At 44.2% G+C, this 14688-nt stretch overlaps 3 protein-coding genes and 1 non-coding gene across 6 annotated transcripts in view; all 4 read left to right on the top strand.

The window, feature by feature from the left end:
* Positions 1-203: 203 nt before the first annotated feature.
* Positions 204-4805, top strand: pick1 (protein interacting with prkca 1; the record flags this gene model as incomplete). Its single annotated transcript, XM_020587825.1, has 6 exons — positions 204-337; positions 498-631; positions 1120-1212; positions 1302-1352; positions 2437-2581; positions 3232-4805. Coding segments are annotated over 6 exons (814 nt in total), but the record flags the coding sequence as incomplete, so codon positions are not given.
* A 154-nt stretch (positions 4806-4959) lies between these two features.
* On the top strand, positions 4960-5032 carry trnar-ccu (transfer RNA arginine (anticodon CCU)). The gene has a single exon. It is a non-coding gene; the product is annotated as a tRNA-Arg (tRNA).
* Positions 5033-5119: 87 nt separating this feature from the next.
* Positions 5120-11524, top strand: plbd1a (phospholipase B domain containing 1a). Its single transcript, XM_020587829.1, has 11 exons — positions 5120-5385; positions 6001-6223; positions 6963-7046; positions 7502-7643; positions 8501-8641; positions 9155-9299; positions 9495-9695; positions 9906-10046; positions 10123-10308; positions 10671-10777; positions 10870-11524. The coding sequence occupies exons 1-11, from the start codon at positions 5316-5318 to the stop codon at positions 11044-11046; spliced, it is 1617 nt and encodes a 538-aa protein (XP_020443485.1). The 5' UTR covers positions 5120-5315; the 3' UTR covers positions 11047-11524.
* Positions 11525-12549: 1025 nt separating this feature from the next.
* Positions 12550-14688, top strand: part of LOC109952650 (tumor necrosis factor receptor superfamily member 13C-like) — a 9109-nt gene continuing 6970 nt past the window's right edge. Inside the window, exons 1-3 of one of the 3 annotated variants that reach the window (XM_020587830.1) lie at positions 12550-12577; positions 12852-13358; positions 14186-14258. The gene's annotated coding sequence lies outside the window, so the exon portion shown is untranslated. The other 2 variants (XM_020587831.1, XM_020587832.1) reach the window with 2 other exon arrangements.

Raw genomic sequence — 14688 nt, 5'->3', positions numbered from 1 at the left:
GGGAATGTGCGTGGCCTCAGCCCCAGGTGTTTGATTCAAGTTGAAATATGTTAAAAATGGGTTCCATGTGTCATAAAAAGCTCATAAACTATTCTTGTGAGTAAACTCCATTTTCTCTAATGTGATGTATTCTGTCAGAAGGTTGGCCCAGTGGTTTATGTGTAGTGATGTTTTTGATTTGGTAACAGTTAATCAGACTGAAGTGGCTGTGTTAAGGCGAGGCCATGTGGAGGGCGACCTGTTTCTGTCTCACCACTCGTGTGTTTGCTCGTAGGACTGATGGAGCACACGAAGATGCTGCTGCGAGCCTTCTTTGAGCTGTCGCAGACTCACAGAGGTCTGGTACTCTGATCACAGTCAGAACTGATAGAACTACATTTTTACTAAATGGCACCTTTTTACCTTTGACATGGAATTTTTAAAAAGAAAAAGCTGATTTAATGGATCTGAATGTATTTCAGTGTCTAATGTATCTGGCTGTGTTTGTGCTGTTTCAGCGTTTGGAGATGTCTTCTCTGTCATCGGTGTGCGAGAGCCTCAGGCTGCCGCCAGCGAGGCCTTTGTGAAGTTCGCTGATGCTCATCGCAGCATTGAGAAGTACGGCATTAAGCTACTGAAGACCATCAAACCTGTGAGTTCAGATTCAGATTGGAGTATTTATCACACTGAAAGTGCACAAAGACAAAAACGTGGGTGTTTATGTTCAGCATATTTCTACTAATCTGTCTCCATGTGACTTTGGCAACGTAGAGAAAGTGCATTCAAATGGTGTTTGTATAAGAGATGTTGATTATGTAGGATGATGTCGGTGTCATGGTTGATGTGGGAATAGTGAGAAAGTTAATCAAAATATTTTCTTGCATTTAATACCTTTTATATTGATGCACTGATCTGCCTTTGCTTTCATACAGTCTGAAATAAAAAAACGAGTTTTAAGTCAAGATCTGCAACAAACGAAGGAAACGAGATAAAGAAAATGCAAGGGACTTTAAATGTTCACTGTTCAATGTTTTTTCCTTTTACCTAATTTAACATGTACTTGTAGTGCGCTCCCATTACCTTGTTGGTTCCGTTATATTTGATCAAACCTGTTAAGGCATCTCTGATCTCGCTGTGCAGATGCTCCATGACCTGAACACGTACCTTCACAAGGCCATTCCAGACACGAAGCTCACCATACGCAAGTACCTGGATGTGAAGTTCGAATACCTGGTACGGCCGCGGCCTCCTGTTGTCCTGTTTCACCTCAGGTTCGCCATCAGTCAGCTGATTAACAGTACACGGTTCTTTGTGTGTTTCAGTCGTACTGCCTGAAGGTGAAGGAAATGGATGATGAAGAATACAGCAGTATTGTGAGTAGCCGTTAGAATTCTACTATGAGGAGTTACAGCAGTGTAACAGAGAGACTTACAGGCTGCCAACAGAAGACTGTTGCTTTTACCTCTTCTTCTCTAGCAGCACATCAGATTAGTCTCCTGAAGTGATAAGTTACTGAGCAAAAGAAAAAGTACTTGGACATCTGCTTTTTTTTCAAAGCTTAAGCACAAAGAAAAGCATTTGAAAGTATCATTTCTTTTTAAACACTGACCGTATCGGACCTGTTCAAACTGCTCAGTCGTGTTCAGATGAGTCCAGATTTCAGTTGTCATCCAAAGCACAGAACAGAAGGTTCACACATTCAAATCACTGACGTTTCCTGTTGGTTAGTTCAGGCTGTCGCACATCAGCACAGATGTTACACCTCTGCCTTCTTCAGTTCCATGTTTGAGTCCATTTGACTTCTCAGCAGCACAGAGTGTCCGTCAGCTCGTGGCCAACAGGTGAAATCAGAGCTGCCTCTGAAGCCTCACAGGGCTCAGGACAGCGTTCAGTCCAATAAGTTTAACCACCAAAAACAAAACTCTACATACATTCACAAAACTCTGTCTATATAAATCACACAGATTTTACAAGTAAACAAATATTAATGTGGATCAGTTGTTAAATTCTAAAAACACAGTCTCCAGCTGCTGTAGATGGAATAAAACTACATAATAAAATTTCTGTATTGGATGAAAAAAGGAAACATTGTCTGATAGTTTTAGGTGCATGAGGCTTTTTTTTTTGTGCTCTGGACGTAGACTGTGGTTGTGCACTCCACAGCTGCCCCCATGTGTCGTTGGTTGAGCACATTGTTCTTCAGCTCTCCCAGATTTCAGCTGTAAAAATCAAAGTTGTGTGAAGTGTGACGGTTCAGGCTCAAAGCACAAATCCCTGTGTATTTCCTGTCATGTGTCCATGGCGACTTTCACTGTGCAGACGCTGGATGTTACTGACAGTTACCATGTGATGAACCAGGTATATTTTAGAGCTGATACCATTAAACTGACAGAGCTGCAGAACCCTGACTGAGCCCAGCAGCTGTGTGTGCAGACAGTAATGTGCTTCTTCCTGCAGGCCATGGGAGAGCCTCTGTATCGCGTCAGCACCGGTAACTACGAGTATCGTCTGGTGCTGCGGTGTCGGCAGGAGGCGCGTGCACGCTTCGCCAAAATGAGGAAGGACGTTCTGGAGAAGATAGAGCTGCTGGATCAGAAACACGGTTTGTTTGTTCTCAGCTGTTTGCTCCACTAACTCGTTCTGTCAGGTGTAAACTGGAACCGTACGTCTGGTGCGTCTCCACCTGGCATGAATGGGACAGTGTCTCTCATCCATTCCCCACATGTTGTTTGATCAAATGTCCGTCTGTGCTGGGATGTGTGAGGTTATAGATCTAAACTCAATAAATCAGGTTTTTGCTCACATTTCCAACTGATATTTAAAACAGGACACTAGTGGTGAAGCTGAGATTCACAAATGAGAGACAGGTCACCAAGTACAATATAGTTTCTATGTAAAGTTTATTTTAACGGTGTTAGATTTTCACCTTGTATCAGTGATAATTGAGATAATGTCATATACAGACCTAATCTTTGCCAAGACAGTCATAGTGTGACATTTTCATATTGACACACCATTAGAGGTCATGATGTTTTGATTGTAACTGGAAATTTGTAAGACATTATGAGGATTTTCTCAGCAAAAAGCACAGACAGAGAGAAATAAAGATATGGAGCAGAAACACTGACAAAATCACTTCTGTGCATCTGTGACCCTCATCTTCTCGTTAACTTTTTGGTTTTTCAGTGCCCAGCTCGCCTTCATTTATTAACATCAGCACCCACTCTTTTATTCCCTCTTCTTCATCTGCAGTCCAGGACATTGTTTTCCAGCTGCAGCGCTTCGTCTCCGGCATGTCCCGATACTACGACGAGTGCTACAGCGTTCTGAAGGAGGCGGACGTCTTCCCCATCGAGGTGGACCTGTCCCGCACCATGATCAACTACAGCAGCCAGTCGTTCTCCTACACTGAAGAGGGGGGGGAGGAGGAGGAGGAGGAGGAGGGAGGAGGAAGCAGCACAGGCCGACAGGCAGAGAACGGAGCTGAGAAGCTGGTCGATGACGAATGAGAGACAGTGAGAGTGGAGGTGAACACTGTTGTCACTGTGGTGAAACCTACTGGGAGCAGCTGCTGTTTGTTGGTCTATTGGTGAAGTTTTCTTTACTTTAGAATCAACTGCTTTGTGATTATTTTATTGTATCGTTTTACCAAAAACCACTTCACAACTCGTAACAGAGGATGAGTTTATTTTAACCTGAGTGCCGAAGCGTGGGACCTACGTGCGTATGACTTGTGCCTTCTTAGCTCTTAGTTTAATGATTGGTCTGTTTTAATGTGCATATTGTGAATTAATTAAAGCTATTCTTATTTTATTTTCCTGGCCAGAAAACCTGTTGCATTTTGGGCAGTGATTTGTTCGGCTTCCTAAAACGTTCCTTTATGTCACCAATGAACTTTTCTCCTGATCCCAACAAAAAACTGGAACCTAATGGATGAAGACACAAACCTGAAGCAAGATAGTGACTGCAGCTGTGACACACCTCTGTCCGCTGGCTGTTTTCCTTCTTAGTTGTTTAATAAGGGAAAACCTGTATTTACCACAGTGTCCAGCTGTGTGACGCTTTAACACCAAAGTGTTTTTTTTAGCTGAGGTCATTTCAGTCTGTTTTCTCTACTCATCACTGAATGCTCCAAGTTAAAATGTGTTATTTTCTTGTAACTTATAACGCTGGCCCACGTAGCTCACTTCCCTGTTTTCCAGCCTGTTGCTGATCAGGAGCTTCACACAGTTTTCCTTTGCTGCGGAGATGGACTGAAAAATGCAAACACTACATGTAAATAAGTAAACACAAAGAGAAAGGCTGTGGTGTGATTTTCTCGTCATTCCCACTTTATTTATATGTTAATGTATTTGGATGTTTTAATGAGAGACTGATTCTGTACTAAAATGAATGTAATGATTCTTGTGTGTCCCATCATTTTGTGGATTTCATGGTTTTCTACCGGGATTTGCTTGATGCCGCCACTAGGGGGCAGCATCACATCAGATCACACTTGTGCAGTCAGTGAGTGCACTACAGGTCCTGTGTTAAATTTAAAAAAGTTTTTTTGTTTGTTTTGGAATAACTGCGATGTAGAAGAGGGACCTACTGGGTGTGCTGTTATTTTTCACGTACACACGCTGGTTCATAAACAACTGCAGCATATTAGCTGAAATTAGTCGAGTTAATTGGAAGTGTGTTAACTATATGAACCTTCCAGTGACCTAAGTAGCGGTTATTTTGTACTATTAATTTAAAAAAAACCAATGTGTGGCCTACGAGGGACATTTTTTAATTACATTTTTTAAGTTTACCTTAATGTTACACGAACAATTTGACCCTTTTTAATAAGATTTTACATTGTTTTGTTAAATATCCTGCCTGATAACTTAATTAAAGTTAAATTATATGAAAATAAAGCCATGCTAGACGTTGTCATATAATGTTTTCACTTGTATAGCTTCAAAATGTCACGTGATAAGGCTTCTCGTCTGTAAGGCCCCAGTGGCCTAATGGATAAGGCACTGGCCTCCTAAGCCAGGGATTGTGGGTTCGAGTCCCATCTGGGGTGGCTGTGTTTTGCTTCCATTGGACCCTAACGTGTGCTGAAATTATTTTACGTTACGCCTGGCTACATGTTGTAGCAGTACCGCCCTGTTTGCTCCCAAAGGCCGCATGTGCCACCGCACATTGTTCCCTTTCCACCGGTGCGCAGCCAATCAGGAAGCGCTCCTGTAGCCTCGGGCTTTCCCTTCGCCACATAACAACTGGTTTCCTCTTCGCCTGAGTCACTTCTGACAGATCCGTGTCTCTGTTCTGCACTAGTTTTAGCTTTTAACTGTTTTTACACAGCCATGCTTTTAGTAAAGAGGCTGTATGTCTTACTTTGGTTCAGTGTGGTTGCCACCTTCGCCTCAGCAGACAGTAAGTAGGTCGATTATATGTGGAGTTAACCGCAATTTTATGGATCTAGTGGCCCTTATTTACCAGGATTTAGCAAGCGGTGATTGGTTGTGAGCGTGCATACTGTTTTATATAAATATGTGCTTACTCTCTATCAGTTGTTGTGATTTATGATGTGCTGAAGAGTTTGAGTCGGATTTGTTGTTCATGGGGTAATCCCCAAACTCCCGATGGCTCCTCTCACAGAAATGTTTTCACTTTCGTTTATATCCGTGAATCTAATATAAGACGATTAAGAAACATCAATAAAAGAAAGAAGAGCTATGAGATGAGATTTCACCTCCTCCTGTCTTGTGACCATCATCTGTCAGTCAGCCAGTAAAAACATTGAAACCACAGTGTTTGGTGGACCTGCACCAGTACTCTCAGTACGGCTGGTATGTGCCAGGATCAGCTTAAAAAGCACTTACTGTGTTAGTCTGTTAGATTTACTGCACAGAGGGGGTCCAGTTGTTTTTCTGGGAGTCAGTGCCATAACTAACTTCACTGTCCTTTACAACAGGCAGTCTGCCTGACTGTTGTGTAGCAGTTCATTTAAAGCCATTTAGTTTTGTTTCTGTGGTGGGTTCCTCCCAGACATGACAGCAGCCACGGTTTACTGGGACGCCCAGCAGAAGGTCGTCCAGCTGAAGGAGGGGGTTCTGGAGGTGGAGGGCGATGCATACGGGTATCTGAATGACACCCTGTCCAGTACAGGCTGGAGCGTGCTTGAGATCCGAGCCGGCTACGGAAAGACCCCCGAGACTGACGAGATGACCTTCTTCCTGGCCGGCTACCTGGAGGGCTTCCTCACTGCCCGGTAAGTTCATTTCACAAGACGTTTTGTGTCTGTCCAGTCACGTCCCTCAAACATCGGTAATCAAACTGGTTGGTCAGTATGTTGAATGTAACACATGTTATCTGTGTATTTGTACTGTTTAACCTTGTGTTTCACTATTCTCCCAGACAGTTCACGTGCCTTCCAGACCCCCCACACAGATTCAGTCCCTGCATATACACACACAGTCTCTTCTGCCACATGTAGCCTGTTGCGTACACAGCCCAACTGGGCCCAGCCGCCTAACTTTGGAAAGCTACCTATGATGGCCACATAGCTAAGACACATTTGCGATTGGTTCCAGCGAGCGGGGTGATGGCCGATCAGTGTTGCACACAACCTGACTGTTACTTCTCTCCTTTGTCACTCGCTGACTCTTTGCACTGAGTGTGTGACCTCTTGATCAAGATACTGGTATTGCTCTTGTACTATTGTCTGATTTGCTTAACAAACCCCACAAACGATCACTTGAAAGCCTCTTTATTGATTTCCACAACACTGAACAGTGACCACTGTAGTCCATAGACGAGTCAGATGATGACCTGCTGTCACATGAGAAAGATAAGAAAAGCTTCAATCATCTGTAACAACTAAGTAAAGACTGACAGTACAGTTTCATAAGGCTGTGAAAACCATCCGACTAATCAAATCCTAATCCATATACTGTGTTTTTGTTGTTCTGAATCCATTCATGCAGCTTTCACACTAACTCTCCCCCCAGGCAGATTATGGACCACTACACCAACATGTATCCACAGCTCATCTCCAGTCCAAAGATCCTCGACCTGGTTCAGAGTTTCATGGCGTGAGTCTCTTCTCTTTTTCTTGTAAAAACTAAAACCACCACCGCAGCAGCAGCAGCAGTGCAGTCACACACAGTTCAGCCAGAGTCAATAACTTTCACATCACCTTCTCAGATGTTTAGCTCAGGCTACACCCAGCACGTCTCCCCGATCATGCCACTTGTGTCTGTGATGGTGTTTGGCTGCTCTTGATCAGACCACAGCTTGGTTTAGTTCAGTCATGACGATGGTCGTACTGTAAAATTCAGCAGAAAGAGGACATCTTAATCTGTTTGTGATGGATCGATTACTTTGGATTTAAAGCTTTTAAGTCAGTCGTATTTCACGTATGATTCCTCAGTCAGTTTATTAACTGTATCTGCTGAGCTTTTCATTATGAGCTCACTGTTTTGGCTGTTTTACAGTAAATCACTATACTGATTAATGAGTACAGTAACCAGTGACTCACTGTTTGTAGGAAGCAGGATTCATGGGTCAGAGAGCAGGTGAAACTGAACAAGAGCTCGGATCCTCTGTGGAGACACGCAGGCTTCATCATGGCCCAGATGGACGGACTGCAGGCTGGAGTGGCCGACTGGGCCAAGCGACAGGGGAGCAAGGTACGACTTCCTTAGATCAGCATTTTTACCTGTGTTTAAAATACAGGCTGATGGAGTGACTGTTGTCTGGTACATGCAAAGAAGGTGCTTGTGCACAAATGTCCCACAAGAACAATAAGAAGAAGTTCATTAAACTGTGGGGAAATAAAAAATAAATAACTGCTAAATTTGATTTCAGACATGTACATAGATAAAACAGATGTGCCTCCACCGAGTTCTGATTTGAAATGAGGAACCTCCAAACCTGTGAGCATGCATCACTTTTGCAGATATGAAAGCAGATGCTGCATATTTTTAAAGGTTTGTTTATGATCCAGTTTAATCTGGCACAGCTTCACCCACTGTCAAGGTGCACAACAAGGGAAACGCAAACTGGAAAACAAAAAGTCCAGCAACACCTGCAGTGTTTAGAGCAACTTTAATGTAAAGACCAAAGGCCAATGTGTTTCAGCACAGAGCCGTCGTCAGAGTGCTATAGAGGAGTCATCTGGTTTCATCTGGTGCCAGTTTTATTATATTATTCTAAGTAAAATTTCCAATATTAGCTACAGACTGTCAGTGGTGTATGCTCTGTGAGTAGTAGGCCCTATATTTATCAGATTTATTTGCTTTTAGCACCAGTTTAATGTCAGATAGAGACTGTTGTAGGGACACAAAGTCAAACTGCAGCTTGAATTGTGCACACTTGGTATGAAAAGTGTGAAATTAGTTCATGGTTTCATTCATTTGGAATCATTTTTCTTCCTCAGTTCATGAGTTTATCAGTTTTGCAGAAGACTTATTTTTGGATGGTGTCTGTCTCACTCTTCACTTTCATGTTCAGACTAACAGCTGTTTATCTGGTGTCCTTCCCGTAGCCGCTGCCCCTGTTTGCCATCCAGTTCCTGAGCGCAGTGGGAGACCTGCTGGATCTGATCCCAGCCTTGGTCCCCGACTCCAGCCGCCTGCTCCGAAACTTCAGCCTCCCTGGGATGGGACACTGCTCTGCGCTCATTAAGGTCAGAGGTCAAACTGTGCCCTGGTCAGAGTGTAAGGCCTTCACATAAGGAGTGCACACAGCAGCACTAAAGAAAAGATATGCAGCTGTAATCAGGTGATTTACATTTGTGCTAAGATAGACCTTTTGGTTTTTTTTTCCTTTTAAAGCTTCTTTGCATATGGAGAATGTCATCTAGGAAAGTGCACATCTCTCCTCTGTGACCATTTTAACACCCACACCAGAATGAGAACTGTTACTTTCATTCACCGTGTAAAGTTCTCCCACACACTTGACTTGTTACCGTAAATATGTCTTTATTTGGGGAAACAGGCCTTAGTGTTGTGGAAAAACTTGTGAGAGAGAAGGGTTCAGCTTAATCAGATCTTTTTATTACATGCAAAGAGACCAGTGAATTGCAGTGCCATCAAAAAGCATCATTCCATTTCCTGTATACCTTCATAGCACACCCTAATGACTAGCGTCTTCACCATACACGGTGTGGCTGTTTGGAAACTTCTGTGCTGCTCTTCAGATGCTTCCTGGCTTCGAGAACCTCCTCTTTGCACACTCCAGCTGGTACACGTATGCCGCCACGATGCGGGTCTACAAATACTGGGATTTCCGTGTCATGGAGCCCCACGCTGCCACTGGGAAACTGTCCTTCAGCAGCTACCCTGGTAAGTCGGCCCCAGAGATCTGAGGTTACAAGACAGCGGTGAAGGTTTATCTTTTCGCAGCTACTGTCACTCCACGTAACCAGTAAAGTCCAGAGCACAGAAGAACCTTATGGCAAGTTGCTTCCTGACTTTTTGTCAGAAGTGATGATATCAGTGGAGTTACTGAGCCACTGCTCCTTCTCTGGGCTCCTACAGGTTTCCTGGTGTCGCTGGATGACTTCTACCTGTTGGGCAGTGGTTTGATGATGACCCAGACGACCAACAATGTCTTCAACTTCTCCCTCTTTGACCAGATCACGCCCAGCAGCCTGCTGGCGTGGCAGAGGGTCCGGCTGGCTCACAGTCTGGCACGCACCGGGGAGGACTGGGCCAAAACCTTCTCTAAGTACAACTCTGGTGAGAGCAGCTGCATTTGTATAGCACCTGGCCCGGTTCCAGCTTATTCTGTATGATAGGAGTAAATACTGGGGTTGTACCAGTACCACTCTCTTCAGTACAAGTACTTGGCCATATTGAGTACAGACACTATAATAATGCAGTGTTTCTGCTGTGTTACTTTTTCACCACCTCTCCTCTACCCTCCATCACCACCCTCCACTGTTGTAGGGACCTACAACAACCAGTACATGGTGCTGGACAGGAGCAAAGTGAAGCTGGGCCACAGCGTGGACGACGGCGCTCTGACTGTGGTGGAGCAGATCCCCGGCCTGGTGGAGTACTCCGACCAGACACAGGCTCTGCGCAGAGGTAACAACACATCTTTTGTTGTGTTTCCTATTATGTTTGCAGATTTGATCTCTTGTTATGCGTCTGCTTACCACAGGCTACTGGCCGTCCTACAACGTCCCCTTTCACCAGAATATCTACACACTGAGCGGTTATAAAGAAATGTGGAAGGAGTTTGGAAACGACTTCTCCTATGATCTGTGTCCCAGAGCCAAGATCTTCCGCCGTGACCAGGGTGGCGTCAAGGACCTGGACTCCTTGAAGCACATCATGAGGTTCAATGGTGTGTGGCTGCGTCTCACTTTGGTAGTTTATACGACTCGCTGGCTCCCGGTATCAGCTGGAATCTGCATTTCTTATGTTTCCATAAGTTTGATTTCTCAGCTTTGTTCCCCAACTGTGAAAGCAGCTCTGATGTCACACTGATCAAACAGCTAAAAGCACAGTAATACCTTTAACACATTGACCCCGTTGTGGTTTGAGAGCACCGCCCACTAGTTGTGCAGCTCCCATCGGATAGTCTTGAATCTTTGCTTCAGTCAAATAAATCTGAGCCCACATTGTAAATAAAGTTGCACTTGTTAAGTCTGTCACCATCATTTTCCAGAAGCCATTTACAGTTACATGTTCTGTGCTTGTTTTCAGACTACAAGAAGGATCCATATTCCAAAGGCGACCCGTGCAAGTCCATTTGCTGCCGTGATGACCTGAAGCCAACGAGTCCGCTGCCAGCAGGCTGCTACGACACCAAGGTAGTTCCTTGTTACTACATAGTCGTCTTGTTTCAACAGAGGTCACAGAGATGCTCAGATTTTCCCACGTTCCTGTCTCGGTCTTCATCCAGGTGACAGATTTCCAAATGGCTGGGGACTTCTGCGCCGAGGCAATAAACGGGCCGACCACTCAGGATGGACTCTGGCCATTTGAATGGAATAAATTCAGCAACATCAGCCACCAAGGTCTGCCACAGGTCTACAACTTTACCTTCGTCAAGATGAAGCCTCTTCTCTTCAAGCCGTGAGGTTTGTGCCTGAGAGGGAGAGAGTCTCCGTGTTCGATGATTTCAGATAAATATGTCCAGAGGTAAAGGCACAGTCCTCTGTTTCTGTCTGTACGTCCATGTACACAGTGATCATTTTACCTCTTACTGTCAGGTCAGATTTGCGACCCAGCTTTGCTCAGGGTCTGAGGAATGATTGGGATTTTGAGTCGGTAGAGTTTTATACCCGCAGCCATTTGTGCCGTGAACATTGAGAGTAGCTGTGATGTTTGTTTTTTTTTTATAAGATGCAGAATCAATGCACTAAAACAATGCCTGTGCCATCTTTAATGTTTTAAAGATTTTTTTTTTAATGCTTGAATGTCAGTGTTATGCTCAGGGAGGTTGATTGTTTCTGGTGAGGAGATCTAGCTGCATCAGTTTTCATCTGTCTCAGGTTTATATTTTTGTAGAAGCCTGTGTTTCTGCCTAATGCTGCACAATCATGCAATCACTTTATGTAACTGTTTATTAAAGTTTATTCATTTCTTTTTAACGTTTGTGCTGTGTTTAATCTGGTCTTGAGCAGCGGTGACTCAACCACTGAGGACTGGGAAACTTCACCAGCTGAACTGGGTCCAGTGTGGGAGAGATCCGACTCGCTCACATGACCCAGATTGTAGCTTTGCATTCAACCAATAATTAGAGTTCTTTCCCACTATAAAATGTCTTCACTTACTTCCCTGTGGAGCTTTTCATAAAGCTGCTGCTGCCAATACCATCTGGAGAAGGTCTTGTCAGAACGTGTTAGATAACACAGCTGCCTTTTGGTGTGCGTGTGGCGTAGTAGGAGGCAGAGAGTGTAGGAGAAAGAGTCTGATGTCTGTAGGCTCATTATTTGAATTAAAGGCAAACGGGAACTAAATCAAATATTTATACACCCAGTATAAACTGTTGTATGAACAAACCCGGAACTAGTTGACTACATTATGCCAGAACACACAGTCCTCCGCTGAGTTCAAGCACGTTATTGCCAGCAGCCGTAAAACCCAGGAACCTCTGGCACTGCGCCACCGACAGTGACCCGCGTGAAACTCATCCACTGATGCACTGCGCTCCTCCTCTGCATCGGACACACTCACCATGACCCAGATACTGCAGCGAAATTAAATGGACCAGCACCGATTACGCGTGACGCCCGGTTCTTTGATGGAGCGCATGTCAGCCAGTTGCCCAAAGTACACCCGGATGCCCCCTTGACGCAGACGCTCAAAAGCAGCATCCATGCACGTTGTGAACATGCAAGGTGACAACAACAGGCCGAAGGGTCGGACGCTGTACCTCCATGCCTGTGTAACCGGGATATAATAATTACACAAAATGTAACCGGGATGTAATCATTACACAAAACGTTTTGGTTCATGTGCAAGTTAATTCACATGCCTGGTCAGGGAAACCTCCACTCCACTAGGGCTCACAGCTGAGCCATGCTTTTCTTTGTTGGTAGCCGGGTATAAAGAGGGGTCGAGCACCTCTTCCGCTCTCTTTCCTGCATGGAGTCGAGTGGAAAGAGGTGAGTGCTCCATCCATTTGTGACTACTTTACTTTTATGGGTAAACTTGTTGTGTGCTTTTGTTTAGGAGCGAGCTGAGCATTCACTGGAGGCAATCTGTTGTATGTTTTTTTCCTCTGTGACCAGGTATGTCCAAGTTATGTATAATAGTTTGTATATTATCACCCTGCGCATCTCTTCCACGCTCTTTCCTGCACGGTGTCGAGTGGAAAGAGGAGCGAGCTGAGCATTCACTGGAGGCCATCTGTTCTATGTTTTTTTCCTCTGTGACCAGCAATAAAGGGCCCCGTTGAATAGCAAATGTGTCGGTCCATGTGTCCCAAGCAAACACAACGCAGCACGGCCGGTTACCAGAGGGACTGGCGAGGACTAAGAGGACAGCATAGAGACTCAAAGGCGACCGGTTACACCTGCCCCTGAAAACCGAACCCAAGGAACCACCTGGACTAATGCGACGCAGAACAGGCAACGTGAAGCATCGCTGGCATGAACCTGCTGCCTCCTTTTTACCTGAAGAATGCGTAAAGAATGCACCTGCATCCAGTGAGGCAGCAGGAAACGGCGTCAGGATGTGGACCACTGTAGGTGCCAGATTCAAGGCGGTGTTAATTTTCAGCCATGCATTCATCGGTCTTATGCTTGTCTGCCTTTGCATGGCCTCCACACATGGACCACAGGCCCTGCTTCACCAACTTCTACTTCCTGCTGCACCTCATATCTATGACTGGAGAACCGAGGACACTGTGGATGCCATGCAGCAGCCAAAGAAGGAAAAGCACAAGTAGGCATCCTGTCATATGCAGACATAAGAGTTTTAGCCGCAGTACTCTGAAATAAAACACAGCAGCCCACTGCAGACAGAAATAGGACGTTTGGATGCTGAAGGTGGGAGCAGGTGTGGTAGTGGAGCTGTGAACGTGCACAGGGTTGAAATAATGAGGGGAAATGCTTTCATAGTGGAGAAACTAACTTTGTATTGTTGAATAATGTGGTCAAAAAGGGCAGAAGACCAACTAAAAAACTTAATACTACCACTAGTTGTGCCCATTGGTTCTGCCCAGTGCTGGGTGTTCAACTAAAATTTAAAGAGGTCCAGTTAGAGGATATTTCTTGAAGCAAAGGTCCAGACGATCATAATGTTTAACTGTTTAGTGTGATATATATTTAAGTAGCCCAGCGGTTGTATCAACATCTGCATGTAATCAATACCTGACTGTCAAATCAAATGAATTCAGGACAATTCAAAAACTTTTTGACAATATTTATTGTCACGTAAGATAGAAATGAACATATATGTATAATGTTCTCTCAGTTACTAAATAAAAGTAGGGCTGCATTTCAAAATAAGAGAAAATAAAATGTGAAAAATGTGCATGTTCAAATAAAGTGCTTAACTTCACAAAAATAAAATGATGAAGGGAGGAACAGCAGTAATTTCCCCTTTTCTGTTTGACATCTATTATTTTCCTTATACAAAGTAAATAAAACCCATGATGTGCAGTAAAAGCTGTATACATGTTGATGTTTGTAGTGTTGCTGAAGTTGAATGTGAGAGAGAGAATGTTACAGCTGCAGCCTGTTCTGACATTCTAAAGTTTATTCTAACAGAGTTTAAGCCCACGGAGATGGAGGAATTCGTTGTCTTGGAGTTTGACCAGACATCTCTGAGAAACACAGCCAGGTCAGTGAGAATGGTTTTGTGTTTGTGACAGTAACGAGAAACTGTTGTCTGTTGTGATCATCTTCTTCAGTTCTTCTGTTCTGATTCATATTGTGATCAACCCGTTGATAGTATTATTATATGTGAAATGAGAAGTCAGCTAATATAACATTATTTTTTGGAACAGTCACATTATTTGGCATCTGTTGGCTTATAGCAAATGGTAAAACACTAATGTGGTTAAATGATGGCCTTAGTGAGTGAAAACATCCGGTGGGGGTGGCGGGGAGACATGGGGGCATTCACCCTAAAAAGATCAAGAACCACCGCTTTAATAGAAACAAAGGAGCTTGAAGGTCGGGACCTTGTCGTTTGTGTTTGTGGAACAGAAACAGTAACTTCTCTCACAGTCTTGCTCTCTGCGCCCCCAGGGACACATGCAGTGACTCAC

The sequence above is a fragment of the Monopterus albus genome, unplaced genomic scaffold (genome assembly GCF_001952655.1).
Source record: "Monopterus albus unplaced genomic scaffold, M_albus_1.0 scaffold483.1, whole genome shotgun sequence".
Classification (NCBI taxonomy): Eukaryota; Metazoa; Chordata; class Actinopteri; order Synbranchiformes; family Synbranchidae; genus Monopterus; species Monopterus albus.
This window is presented reverse-complemented; position numbering and strand designations above follow the sequence as displayed.

Coding starts and splice junctions, on each gene's coding strand:
- plbd1a (XM_020587829.1), top strand. CDS start 5,316: ATGCTTTTAGTAAAGAGGCTGTATGTCTTACTTTGGTTCAGTGTGGTT. Junction 8,642..9,154: donor ACTGCTCTGCGCTCATTAAG/GTCAGAGGTCAA, acceptor GCTGCTCTTCAG/ATGCTTCCTGGCTTCGAGAA. Junction 9,300..9,494: donor GTCCTTCAGCAGCTACCCTG/GTAAGTCGGCCC, acceptor GGGCTCCTACAG/GTTTCCTGGTGTCGCTGGAT.